Source organism: Propithecus coquereli, unplaced genomic scaffold (assembly GCF_000956105.1).
Source record: "Propithecus coquereli isolate 6110/MARCELLA unplaced genomic scaffold, Pcoq_1.0 Scaffold79, whole genome shotgun sequence".
Taxonomy (NCBI): domain Eukaryota; kingdom Metazoa; phylum Chordata; class Mammalia; order Primates; family Indriidae; genus Propithecus; species Propithecus coquereli.
The window spans coordinates 5180838-5193182 of NW_012154062.1; the positions used below are offsets into that span (position 1 = coordinate 5180838).

At 55.0% G+C, this 12345-nt stretch overlaps 1 protein-coding gene across 1 annotated transcript; it reads left to right on the plus strand.

Annotated features, from left to right (window-relative positions):
- The first annotated feature begins 3942 nt into the window (after positions 1-3942).
- On the plus strand, positions 3943-12073 carry R3HCC1 (R3H domain and coiled-coil containing 1). Its single transcript, XM_012662918.1, has 9 exons — positions 3943-3953; positions 4337-4475; positions 4851-4978; positions 5393-5530; positions 6196-6793; positions 7613-7785; positions 9308-9378; positions 10738-10833; positions 11760-12073. Exons 1-9 carry the CDS (start codon positions 3943-3945, stop codon positions 11888-11890), a joined length of 1485 nt encoding a protein of 494 aa, XP_012518372.1. The 3' UTR covers positions 11891-12073.
- Positions 12074-12345: the final 272 nt, after the last annotated feature.

A 12345-nucleotide genomic window follows, 5' to 3' on the forward strand; every position in this document is an offset into this window, starting at 1 on the left:
CATTTGGTCCCAGTTTTACTTATGTTTATAAGTTATTAAACATTTCAGCTGTACTTATAAATTTCAAATATTTGATATTCCTTTTTTTAATTGGAATTTTTATTGAGAAAATTGCAGAGTCCCATGCAATTTTGAGAAATAATACGGAGAGATCCCGTGTACACTTTGCCCAGTTTCTCCCAAAGGTAACATCTTGCAAGCTATAGTACAATATCACAACCTGGACGTTGACGTCAGTACAGTCTACTAATCTTAATCAAATTTTTCCAGTTTTACTTACACTCACGTGTGCGTATATTTAGTTCAGTATAATTTTATCCCATGTGTAGGTTCATGTGTCGACCACCACTGTTAAGATATAGAACACAAGGATCTTTCCCGTAACTCTTTCAGTCACCCTCCCCGCCCTCCTCCCTTTGACCCCTGAGGTGGGAGCTCCTCCTTTCTGCGGGGTGGGGGAAGGAAGAGTTCTGGGTCCCAGCTAGACCTCCGCAGACACTGTCCTGGCTGGGGGCGGGAAGAAATGCCCAGCTGATGCTCCTCATGTCGCCTCACTGACACCACGAGGATGGGGTGGCCTCTCCATCTCTAGGTGGGGTGAAAGTCCTGCTGTCTGTCCACGAGGCCTCCTCTGACACCACCCCTGCAGGGAAGGGGAGGGGTGCCTTTTTACCGCCAGGTACAGGTGGACGTCTAGGTTCCCCAGGAGTCTTACTGACATCGCAAGGAAGGGGGCTCATTACTGCCTAGAGGGATGAAACTCCCGGCTTCCTACTTGGCCCTCTCCGACATCATCTTGGTGGAAAGGTTGCGGTGCTCATTACAACCTGCCAAAGGTGATGGTCTAGGCGTCCCTCTTGGCCTTTGCCTGTGTGGGTGGGGATGGTGTGTGTTTGGGGTACAGCAGTCATTGTTGCAGTGCTTTTTGTCCTGCTAGGCTGCCCCTTTCCTGGTTCTTTGCCTACAGAAAAAAAGATTTTGTTGGAGTTTTGCTTTTTTGTGGTTTTGTGGGTTTTTTTAGTCCGTATCCATTGTTGTTGATGAGTTTCTGGCTTCTTTAAGCTCCAAGTCTGAGGATTTGAGGCATAAAGAAAACCAAGGGGACTTAGCATTCTGTCGTTCCTCGAAAACCAAGGTCCCTAGCTGGCCTGCTTTCTTTCAGAATCTTCTTATGTTTGTTTTATATATAATATCCAGGATTTTAGTTGTATTTAGTAGAAAGCATAGGAAAAAGCATGTTTACTTCATCTTCCCAGAAGTCCCGATTTTCTTTTTAAACACATCAAACGAATCACCCAGCAGGCTTCGAAGCAAAACTTTCCTGTGTGCTGTACTTAAACAACTGTTATTGATCTAAAATATCGTAAAGCCAGTTCTCTTTAATATTATAACACTGTTTACAAACTTAATCAAGTTCTCTTACATCTGCCCATTTAAAATTGTAAGTCTGATACCCATTTTACCTTTAAATTAGAATCACCACCTAATGCGTTAGATTCTCTAATATGCCAAAACCACATGAACATTACAAGGACTTTAAATAACCAACATAAACGGGACATTCTTAAACTTTACCTTCCTGGGATGGAAAGACACTTAAATGTGAAGAGAACAGTTTGTCATCTCGAGCAAGCTGAGGTTATTGGGTAGACAGTTCAATCCTATATTACTCTCTCAGGTGGGTTGTGGCTGCTTAGAGTGAGATGTGAGACTAGGACACAGACTCTAGGGATGCAGTTGCCCAAGGTGATCTTGCATATGGCAAAGAGAGTTGCACTGGGTCGTTATTTAGGGTCGCTGTGGCAGCGGGGAACTCCGGGTCTATCCCTTCAGCTGGGACTGTTTGCAACCCCATGTCCCCTGGATTCAGTGCTTTCATCGTTTTTCAATCACACCTCCCATTTCGGTGATATTCTACAGCACACACCCAGGCTGCTTTCCCCCTGATTGGAGCCATCTAATTTATTTAATTCCTGACTTCTGTGTCTGGCTATTGGCCATGGGATTAAGACAATTCACATTCTAAAGATGGAGAGTCTTTTTTTTTTTTTTTTTTTTTTTTTTGAGACAAAGTCTCACTCTCTTGCCCGGGCTAGGAGTGCCGTGGCATCAGCCTAGCTCACAGCAACCTCAAACTCCTGAGCTCAAAGTGATCCTCCTGCCTCAGCCTCCCGAGTAGCTGGGACTACAGGCATGCGCCACCATGCCCGGCTAATTTTTTCTATTTTTAGTTGTTTGGCCAATTTCTTTCTATTTATAGTAGAGACGGGGGTCTTGCTCTTGCTCAGGCTGGTCTCGAACTCCTGAGCTCAAGCAATCCTCTTGCCTCGGCCTCCCAGAGTGTTAGGATTACAGGTGTGAGCCACCGCGCCCGGCCTAAGATGGAGAGTCTTAATCTCATTTCAGAGCAGGGGCTGCCTGGCAGTCGGATTAGGATCCCAACTCTACACTTTGTAGCTGGGGGCCCCTGGGCCAAACCTCGTTTTATCTCCCTACAACATGGGTAATAATTTTCATCTGAAAGGGCTGCTGCGAAGATTAAAATGCAGTTTGTTTGGCAAGCTTTATGCAAATAGTAATTATCTTGGTTTTCGTAAGCCTTTACTCCGCAACACTGATCTGTTCTCAGCATTGTTAGCGCTAGTTTTTGCTGTTCCCACGATGAACATGATTGCGTCTTTCACGACTTTCCATAGCTCTGACAGTTCCCTTTCATCTCAACCCATTGTCTATCCATTGAACATGGAAATCAGGCTTTCTTTGACTTCTTTGAGAGTGTGAAGCACTTGTTAACTGAAATTTTCTTCTGTTTTCTCAACGGTCTTCCAAGATATTCTTATCCTGTGTCTTTTTCCCAATGTGCTCTTTCTTCTTTTCTGTAGAAATTCTGCCTGTCCTTTATATTGCTTTCGTTGTGTCTACTCGCCTTTGAATTGGGACCATTCTACCCCCACCTGCTATTTGCCCCCAAAGAATGTAGACAGATGTGCTTCTATTTCTTTCCCACATTTACCTGGCATCCCTAGATAACCTCCATCCATGGTGCCGGCCTGGGTGCCGAAACCTTTTTTGCCTGTTCAGCCTCTGAGTTACCTAAAGAGGGTGTGGCAGAAACTAGATTCCTGGGCGGCCTTCCTCTGAGAGCTCGGCTCTGAATTTGCCAGACACCTGTATTGTGAACCTGCTCTCCAGAGGCGGGGGCTTGGGTTTTCTTCCTGGGTTTTGGGTTTGTTCCTCCATTTCGGAGAGAGACAGCCACTTTGTTAGGAAAGCTGGGCCTTTGTTTTCTGGGCCAGCATGTGTTTTTCTCCCAGGTCATATCTGGTCATCTCTGGTCCATCTGCTAAGTGGACTTGCCTCTCAGCCGCCTACCTCCCGGGCAAGGGAGCCTGGTCAGATTAAACAGTGCCATTGCGCGCCAGCCCCCACTGCCATTAAGCCAGCATGGGGATAGGGTGGGGCTGGCAAAATGCATCTTATTTTTTTCTCCATTTCTTTGTCCCCAGGTCTCTTTTCCCAGTCGACTTTTTGAGGGACATCTCTCTCTCCCTCATCCTGCCTGTGTCTTACTGCAGGACCCACTCAGACTGTCCTGCCCCTGTACCAAAACCTGTGTCTTAAGTGCCCTTAGCTCAGGGCCCTGCTTTGCTCTGGGCTGTTCTGGGCTTCTGGATTTAGGATGGCCAAGTGCTTACATTTTTAACATTTTTCAGGGAACTATAATTTCAACCCTGGTCTCCTAGATTATATATAATAGCCCACCCAACAGACTGTCCGATGGCAAGAATTTCAGGCCCCATTTAAGGTGGATGCTGGCATTGTCACCATGACAGTGCCTGCCCGACCCAGTTACCCACAAGCCAGCATACCTTGTCAGTGACCTTGCCGTGTGAACTAGACGTCTTTACAGGCCCCATGAGTGAGGGAGAAGGAAGGGCCGTGATGGGCAGAGGGTGAGGAATACTTGGTGTTCAGAAACTTCCTTCCTCCTCATTCCTCTCTTCAGTCCCTGGGGAGGTGAGTGGGAAAATCTAGCACTGCCACTGCGTAGTACATAGTATTTAATGGCCGCTCAGAAGTGTTTGCTGAACTTAAATGATCCCAGAAGACAGTGTGCTGTCACTGGGGGAAAAAACGCAGAGCTGAGCCTGGAATCAGATGCACCTTTGCTCAAAGCAAGACTCTAGAATTTAGTATCTATGCAACTTTGGACAAGTTATTTCACCTTTCTGGGGCTCGATTTTGCAGTGAATGTAATACCTAGGCGTGTCGCTGTGGGAGAAGCGGTGATGTTTGTGTTAGTGGCAGGTGCCCCCAACCCCCTCCATCCCCATAGATGCCGGGCACGCGCCCCTCTCTGCGATAACTCCCCCAGGCCGCGCGGTGGTGCTGCGCCTCCGCAGAGCCCCTGGCCTCTCTCGGGCGCGCTGGCCCCCGGGCACCCTGCGGGCGGCTGCAACGCGCAGACGGTCGCGGTGAGCGCGGCGGGCCTGGGGGCGATCGCCGGGGCCCCTGGCTCCCGGGTGGGGAGGGGCGGCTGGGCGGCGCAGGGCACGTCCCCGAGAGCCCGTGGACACCGGGGCGGAGCGCAGCGCGGCGTGCGAGGCCACCCCCGACGGCAGACCCCGGGAGGGTCGCTGAGTAGGAGCCGGGAGACCCCTCCCGGGCCATCGACTGGCGGGGGGGACCCTGGCACGTCACTTCCCCGCCGCGGAGCCTGTCTCCTCACTTGCCAAAGGAGAGACCTTGGACCCAGAGGTCTCCAGGGCTCTTTCGCCACCGACTTTGCGGGGTCATGGTGGGTCCAGGATCTGTGCCCTGATCTGCGGCCCTGCGCGTCTCTCCTGCAGGCTCTCCCACCTGTCACCCTGGCCCTTCTCTGCCTGGACGGTGTCTTCCTCTCCTCAGCCGAGAATGACTTTGTCCACCGGATCCAGGAGGAGTTGGACCGCTTCCTGCTGCAGCAGCAGCTGTCGAAGTAGGCTGGTGTGCGGTGTGAGGGCGCCCGCCCCGCTGGGAGGGGCAGGGGCTCCGGAGCCACCTGTGCCCCTCGCCCGGGTGGTGCATCCCAGGGAACTGGCTGGCAGCTGGCCTTGACCTTGGCCTTTAGTCTTCATAGCGTCTGCTGCCAGCCTCTTCCAGCTGCGTCTTTCCTTTGTAATTCCCAGCACCCCCCCACCCCCAGATGAAGGGGCCGGACATGGGGATGGGGATGAGCCAGTAGCTCCCTGTGATCACTCTTGCCCAGCTCCTCTGCAGTCCACCCGGGACCCAGTGGGGCAGAAGGGGGCTGACCTTAAGCCACAATTAACCTGGGAGTGGACCTGGTAGAAGTCCGGCCTCAGGGGCTGGACCCAGACCCCGCTCAGCGCTCCTTCCCGTCCCTTCCCAGGGTTCTTCTTTTTCCCCCACTCTCCAGTCGCCTCCGGTACCTGATCCACAGAACAGCAGAGAATTTTGATCTCCTGAGCAGCTTCTCTGTTGGGGAGGGCTGGAAGAGGAGGACGGTCATCTGTCACCTGGACATCAGGTGTGTAGCCTATCGCCTTGGACAGCCCTCAGCAGTTGTGAGTGGCTGGTCGGGCCACCTGGTCAGCCCCTGGGAGGGCAGAGGTTGGCGGGGACCAGGGCTGCTGTCTCTGTCCCCAGCCCCAGCTGCCTAAAGTCAGTGCTGCCCTTTGCTTCGGCAGTGGAGTAGACCGCATTGTTTGTGGTATTCACTTGGCAAATTCGGCTGTACATATTGGGTCAAAAGAGAGAAAGAGAGCAATTTCAGTAGTGAGTCGGGGGCAACATCTGCCCAGCAATCCAGAGAGACCCGGGCAGCGGAGAAGCCCCTGGTGGGCGTTCAGTCATCTCTGTTCCCATGTGCGTCTCTCAGGATGAGCATCTTATGGCAATGACTTTGATCCTGTGCTCAAATTTACTTGTTTTTCTAATAGCATAGCTCCTACATGCAAGTATTTACCTCACCTGGTGCGTAATGGGAGATCCAGCCATCTCTAATTCGGGTTACCAGGATGGCGTTCAGCCTCCACCATGACGCCTGCCTAAGGGATTTTTGAGGGTCCTTTGGGCTTTGGTTTCTGCCGAATGCTGACTTGAGCGTCACACCTGAATGACAGGTGGCTCCAGTAAACCATTTTCCTTTGGGCTCCCACACACTCCGACCACCTCTTTCTGTTCCTGCTCCAGGGTACCCAGTTCAGATGGCCTCTCTGGCCCCTGCCGCCCTCCTGCTTCCCACCCTGGCAAGTACCGTGGTCCTCGGCCCACCTCAAACCAGGGAGTGACTGCTGGTGCCCGAGGTGCACGGGCTGGCCGGTGGCATGGACGCAGGCCGGACCAGCCTTTGTATGTGCCCCGCGTGCTGCGCAGACAGGAAGATTGGGCGCTGAGCTCTACCCCAGGGCTCAAGGGAGAGCCCCCAGCTGTTGGGGTCCCGGAAGAGCCTAGAGAAGTCGGTGCTGGGGACCCCAACTCTGATCAGGGATTCCCTGTGTTGGTGACTCAGGGAACAGAGGACCTAAAGGGCCTAGGCCAAAGTTGCAAGAATGAGCCACGGCTGGACCCGGTTGGTCCTGAGCCCCCAGGATCCAAGAGTCCCTCAGGGAAGGGAGACAGGGTGGAGATGGCCACACAGCTTGTGTCCAGCCTGCAGCTGGGCCTGGAAGCGGGACAGGAGAGTCGGCTGGAGAAGACTGTGGCGGCAGAGGAGGGAGAGGAAGAAGAGGTGGAAGAGGAGGGGCCCAGCAGCTGCTCGGAGGACGATCACAGTGAGCTGCTGCAGGAGGTGATGGGGCTCTTGAGCCCAGAAAAGGGAGGGCGGAAGCGAGGTGGGTGTGGCCTTGGGCGGATGGGCACCAAGGGAGGGTGGGGCTGGGGTGCAGGGCCGGGTGTTGGGTGATAGGGTCCCTTAGGAAACATGGGGGTGTGGATCTGGGTCTCAGCTCAACCATTTAGGAGCCGGTGACCCTGGGCAAGTCATTTTGCGTTTCTTAGTCTCAGTTTCCTCATCTGGAAACAAACATGTAACACATGCTTCGCAAGGTAACGTAGATCGAATGTCTGTGCAAGTGCTTGGTCACCTGCTGCAGATATTGGTCACGGACATTACTCTTCTGCTGGAAGCCTTGTCTTACAAACCTCGTTTCCTTGGAACCCCGTGTCTGCCCCAGAGACTGGCTGTGGGTTTGGTTGGGAGGGTGGGCATCTTTTATTGTCATTTTATACGCAGACTGGAAACACTTGCTCAATATCACATTGTTCACGAGGGAAGGGAACATCCCGGACTTGTCCGGCTCTGTCTCTTACTGACTGTGCAATTTTAGCCAAAATTACTTAACTCTTTGGCCCTTAGTTTCCCCATCTGTATAGCAGGGATACAGAATATAGTTTTCAGGATTATATGAATCATAATGTGTGTAAGTGCCAGTCACCCAGTGGGGACCCCATACAAGTAAGTGGCCTCCCCTGAAAGCCACAGTTCTTGACCTTCCAGCCCTGACGCCCACCAGGCAGGGCCGCTCTTCCCTGGGGAGCTCAGAGTGTGGTTTAGTCGCTTGGAGCCCTGTGTGTCAGCGTCCCTTGCTAAAGGGTCTGATCTCTGCAGATCATGGACAACCTGACTGAGAAGGAGATTCAGATAGAGAAGATCCGCGTGGACTTGTCCTCCTTCGTGGAGGAGCTGCCTGCAGAGAAGGACTTTGCCCACGTGGTGGAGATCTACGACTTTGAGCCAGCGCTCAAGACTGAGGACCTGCTGGCGACGTTTTCGGAGTTCCAGTGAGTGTTGGCCGGGGAGGCAGGGTGCTTGCCTTCGGAGAGGAGCTACGACATCCCTTTGTAGTGGGGGACCCTCACCTGCCCCTGCCCCCGTGCATGAGAGAGAAAGGCGGAAAGCGGGTGTGTTGCCTGGGCGCCGTACTCCTGGGCCGCTCAGCCTGCTGGTTGTGATTGGGGGAGGGGAGAGCTGAAATTTTTGGTTATAGACACATTGTGGAGGCCCTAGACCTGGGCGGGTGCCCCTGCACGGCCACATGCCTGCCAGGACCCCGTGAGACCCTCCGTCAGTCTCAAGGTACAGGGCAGTCCACCCGCCTCCCCCCTGCTGCATCTCCCAGCAGGCTGCGGGCCAGCTCAGTGCAGGAACTGATTCCGGGGTGACCTGAGCTGCTCGGCGGGGCAGCGTGGAGGTCGGGATGGAGGCCACAAGGGCCATGTTGAGACCAGACTTCCCTTGTCCTCAGTGTCCCCAGATTCTTTTGGCTCCGTCCTCCTGTCCTTTCTCTTTTCTTTTCTTTTTTTTTTTTTTTTTTTTTGACACAGAGTCTCACTCTGTTGCCCTGGCTAGAGTTGGCGTCAGCCTAGCTCACAGCAACCTCAAACTCCTGGGCTCAGGCAATCCTCCTGCCCCAGCCTCCCTAGCAGCTGGGACTACTGGCATGTGCCACCATGCCCGGCTAATTTTTTCTATATATTTTTAGTTGTCCAGATAATTTCTTTCTATTTTTTTTTAGTAGAGATGGGGTCTCGCTCTTGCTCAGGCTGGTCTCGAACTCCTGAGCTCAAACAATCCGCCCGCCTCGGCCTCCCAGAGTGCTAGGATTACAGGCGTGAGCCACCGCGCCCGGCCTCTTTTCCTTTTTTTTTTTAATTCTCATTTTCCTTTTTCCACTTTCCCTTTCTTTTCCTGCTTTGGCTTTTTAAAATCCCTTTCTGCACAGCCCTCCTTCCTGACCCTGCTTCCCAAAACCCTCCCTGTGCTCCATGCCTGAGCCCGGGGGGCAGCTGGGTGGGGCACGGCCTTCTCTCCTGTGGCTGGACCAGGCCCCGGTGACTTCCTCAGCCAGGGTGGCCAGTGCCACCAGAGCAGCTGGGTGGGCCCACGCTGTTTCAGCTTCTCACAGGCCTCGGGGTCTTCGACGTGCTTATTTGAGGTCCTGTCCCTGTCCCTGACCACAGAGACTCCTGCATGCCCAGCCTCACACCCCACGCCCTTGGCCCGGCTGTGACCGGGCCTGTGCGGAGCCCTCTTCGCCCTTGGCATTGTGTATCCAAGCTCTTTGAGTCCTGGGGACCCACCTAACCTATTAACAGGGGTGACCTTTGTCTTTCTGAAGCTGACCACATGGGCTTCAGGGAAAGTTTGCTGCAAATGGTTGTCTCCTTCCCAGGGGAGACGGGACCTGGCCTTGGGCTCGTGGTGTTTGAGGACAGGAGGTGGGAGGGAACTTACCTGTAGGATTCGGAGGGGAAAGGGTTTGACCACTTGCTTTCCTAAGTGCCCTGTCGCCTCCCCACACAGAGAGAAGGGGTTCAAGATTCAGTGGGTGGATGACACGCACGCTCTCGGCATCTTTCCCTGCCCGGCCTCAGGTAACGCGGCTCACCGTGGGCTCGGCCCTTTCGCTCATTCCCGTTGGGAGGGAAGGAGCCCTGGTTTCCCAGGTGGAGGTCCCCATCTCACAGGTGCAGGCCGGAGCCAGTGGACTCCCAGGCGCTGCTCCCCCACGGCCCAAACCAAAGTCCTGGGGAGCCGAGTGGGCCTGGCCCAGAAGGCCCATAGTGACGTCTTAAGTAACAAGCCTTCCTGTTGTGTTAGTGCCTTCAGTGCAAAGCCTTCAGACTCGGGTGATGTTTACCGCGCAGGCGTGGGCCAAGTCCTAGGGGCGTTCCCATATTTAATGAAACCATAGAAAAGTACTGTTTTTATAGGTCAGGAGTACACGAATACTGGCAATTTCATACGGCTCACGCAGGCGCATTCTCATTTGGTTTTCACTTCAGCCTCAAGGCGTAGGTCGGGTTTACTTCCAATTTCCAGATGGGGAGATTGAGGGTCCCAGAACATCAGGGCCCACTCCAGGTTACAGAGCCCCCACGTTAAAGCTGGGGACGCCACCAGCCTCCTGGCTGTGGCTCCAGTGCGCCTGTCCCCCTCAGCCACTTTCCTGCACTGCCCTGCCAGCCACTGCTCACTCTGGGTGTGATTTATGAGTAGCCAACACCCCCCACGCCGGGCTGGGCATCCCAGACCAAGGCCTTCTGAACACCAGGGCTGTCGCTGGTGGGGCCCAGTCCTCGGGAGAGCCTGAGCGGTCAGGGAGGGAACAGAGCAGGGTGACGACTCCAACTCCAAGGAGGGAGGCTGAGAGGCCGCCAGTGCCACGGAAGAATACGCTCTGGCTGGGGACGGCTGTGGCCATCGCCTGGGTTCTGCCACAAACTGTGTGGTGTAAGCAGGTCGTGCCCTGGCCTCAGTTTCCTCATCTATAAAATAGTGGGCAGCTCGGACCTGGAGCCCTCCCAGCTCTGCCCTGCTGTGCTCTGTAAATAGCTGGGGTGCTCCACGGCCAGGCATGACTCGGGGCGGTGAGTGCACATTCCCGGGAGGGTCTCAGTCGTGAAAAGAGGTGTTTGTTTTAAGTGCCAGGCTTTAGAGGGCGGGAGTCTGCCTCTCCTGACATCAGGATCACAGCCTCACTGGTGTGGCTCCTGACCGGCCGGGGTAGCAGTGTCCTCTGAGTGTGGGCGTCCCTGTGCAGGCCTGCGGGTCTGGGGGATGAGACGAGCAGGTGGCAATTGTCTCCTACCCAGCCAGGGTGGTGTCAGAGCAGCCCTGCCGTGAGCTTTGAATGGGTGCACGGTGCTCCTGTACCAGCTCCGGGTGCTGCTGGGTCCTGGGGCCTTGAGGGAGGAGGCAGGGGTGGCTCCAGATGTGCTTTCTTTCCGCAGCCGCCGAAGCCCTGACCAGGGACTTCTCAGTGCTCAAGGTCCGGCCGCTCACGCAGGGAACCAAGCAGTCCAAACTCAAAGCCTTACAGAGGCCAAGTAAGGAAGCGGCCGTCCCTGGCGGGGAGGCTGCGGGAGTGGGAGTGTGTTTGGTTGGGGTGGGCTGGGGTCTTCCCCTCTGTTTGTTCCCTGCTTTCAGTTCTCTGCTCCTTAGAAGCCCTGGGCTGCGGTAGCCAGTGGGGCCGTGCCCCCCTCCCCAGAGGGTGCTGAGGGCGGGAGAGCCCCTCTGAGTGGCAACTTCTGCTCACCCAGGGAAGGCTTGGTCTTCCTTCTGGAGGGCCGTGGAAACCATGTCCTGCAGGGGAAACAGGAGCCTGGGCTTTGGGGTCAGCCCTGGGTGTGACCCCAGCTCTGTCACTTATTTCAGTTGACCTTGAGCAAGTCACTTGGTATGTGAGTTGGTTTCTTCTCTGTAAAGGAAGCAGATCATGCCTGGAGCCCTAAAGGCACACAGAAGGTGCCCAATAGGTGTTAGTTCCTCCCCTTTCCTCTTCTCCCAGGAAGCATGGGGGTGTTTAGGGCCAGTTTTCCATGACTGTGAAGTAATAAACAGGCCGGGGAGAGGCCTGCTGAGGCTGTCCCTGCTCTGGGCTGGTTACATGGCTTTTGTCCCCGGCTTCGTGGAACAACCAATATCCTGTCTGTGGGTCCAAGAGCTCCAGGTGTCCCATCTGGACTTGCTTTCCCTCCCAAAGGACCCTGTAAAGCAAGGAGGTGGCAGGATTAACCCTCCCACCCTACTGTAGACACAGAAACAAGGTGCTGGAGGTGACAGGTTGGGTCAGGACCCCTCAGGGAGCCCTAAACAGGCCCCTCCTGTGAGCATCTCGCCACACTGTGGGCACAGCTGGGCCCCAGGCCCCAGCCACAGGACATTAGAGGTTGGCTCACACGGCCTCAGGCTGCTGTCACGGGGGTAGAGGTGGCCTTGAGTTCAGGTCCCCACCGTGGGGCTTCCCTTCTAGAGCTCCTGCGTCTGGCGAAGGAGAGGCCACAGACAAATGCGGCGGTGGCCCGGAGGCTGGTGGCCCGGGCCCTGGGGCTCCAACACAAGAAGAAAGAGCGGCCTGCTGTCCAGACTCTCCTGTCGCCCTGAGGCCCCGGAGGCCCAGCCGGACTGGGTCCCGCCGGGGCTGAGCTGGGCCCCAACACCACAAGCCTTTACAGACACCAGAGCAGCCCAGCGCCACCGTGGGAGCCTCCCCGTGGGGCGTGCTGGGCTTTAGCTTGGTCTAGTCCCAGAAATAGAGAAAAAATAAAAACTCAAGTTGTTCTAATGCAATTGCTTCAAAATGTAATGCTCCGAGGTGTGACACAAGGGGGTGCTGTCCCACTTCGCAGGGCAGGCTGTGGCTGCCACTCAGGAAATTGGCCCGGAGGATCCCAGCTGGCCTCGAGGGCCATTGTGCGCAGTTGGCCTGTTTTGGGGTAGGTTGTACCTGCTCTGTGATACCTGCCCAGATCCTCCAATAATTCAGGTGTCCCAGCCTGCTGGCGTGTGCTGCAGGGCAGCTCTGGGACACTTGGGCTGGCCCCAGTGGTGCCTGTCTG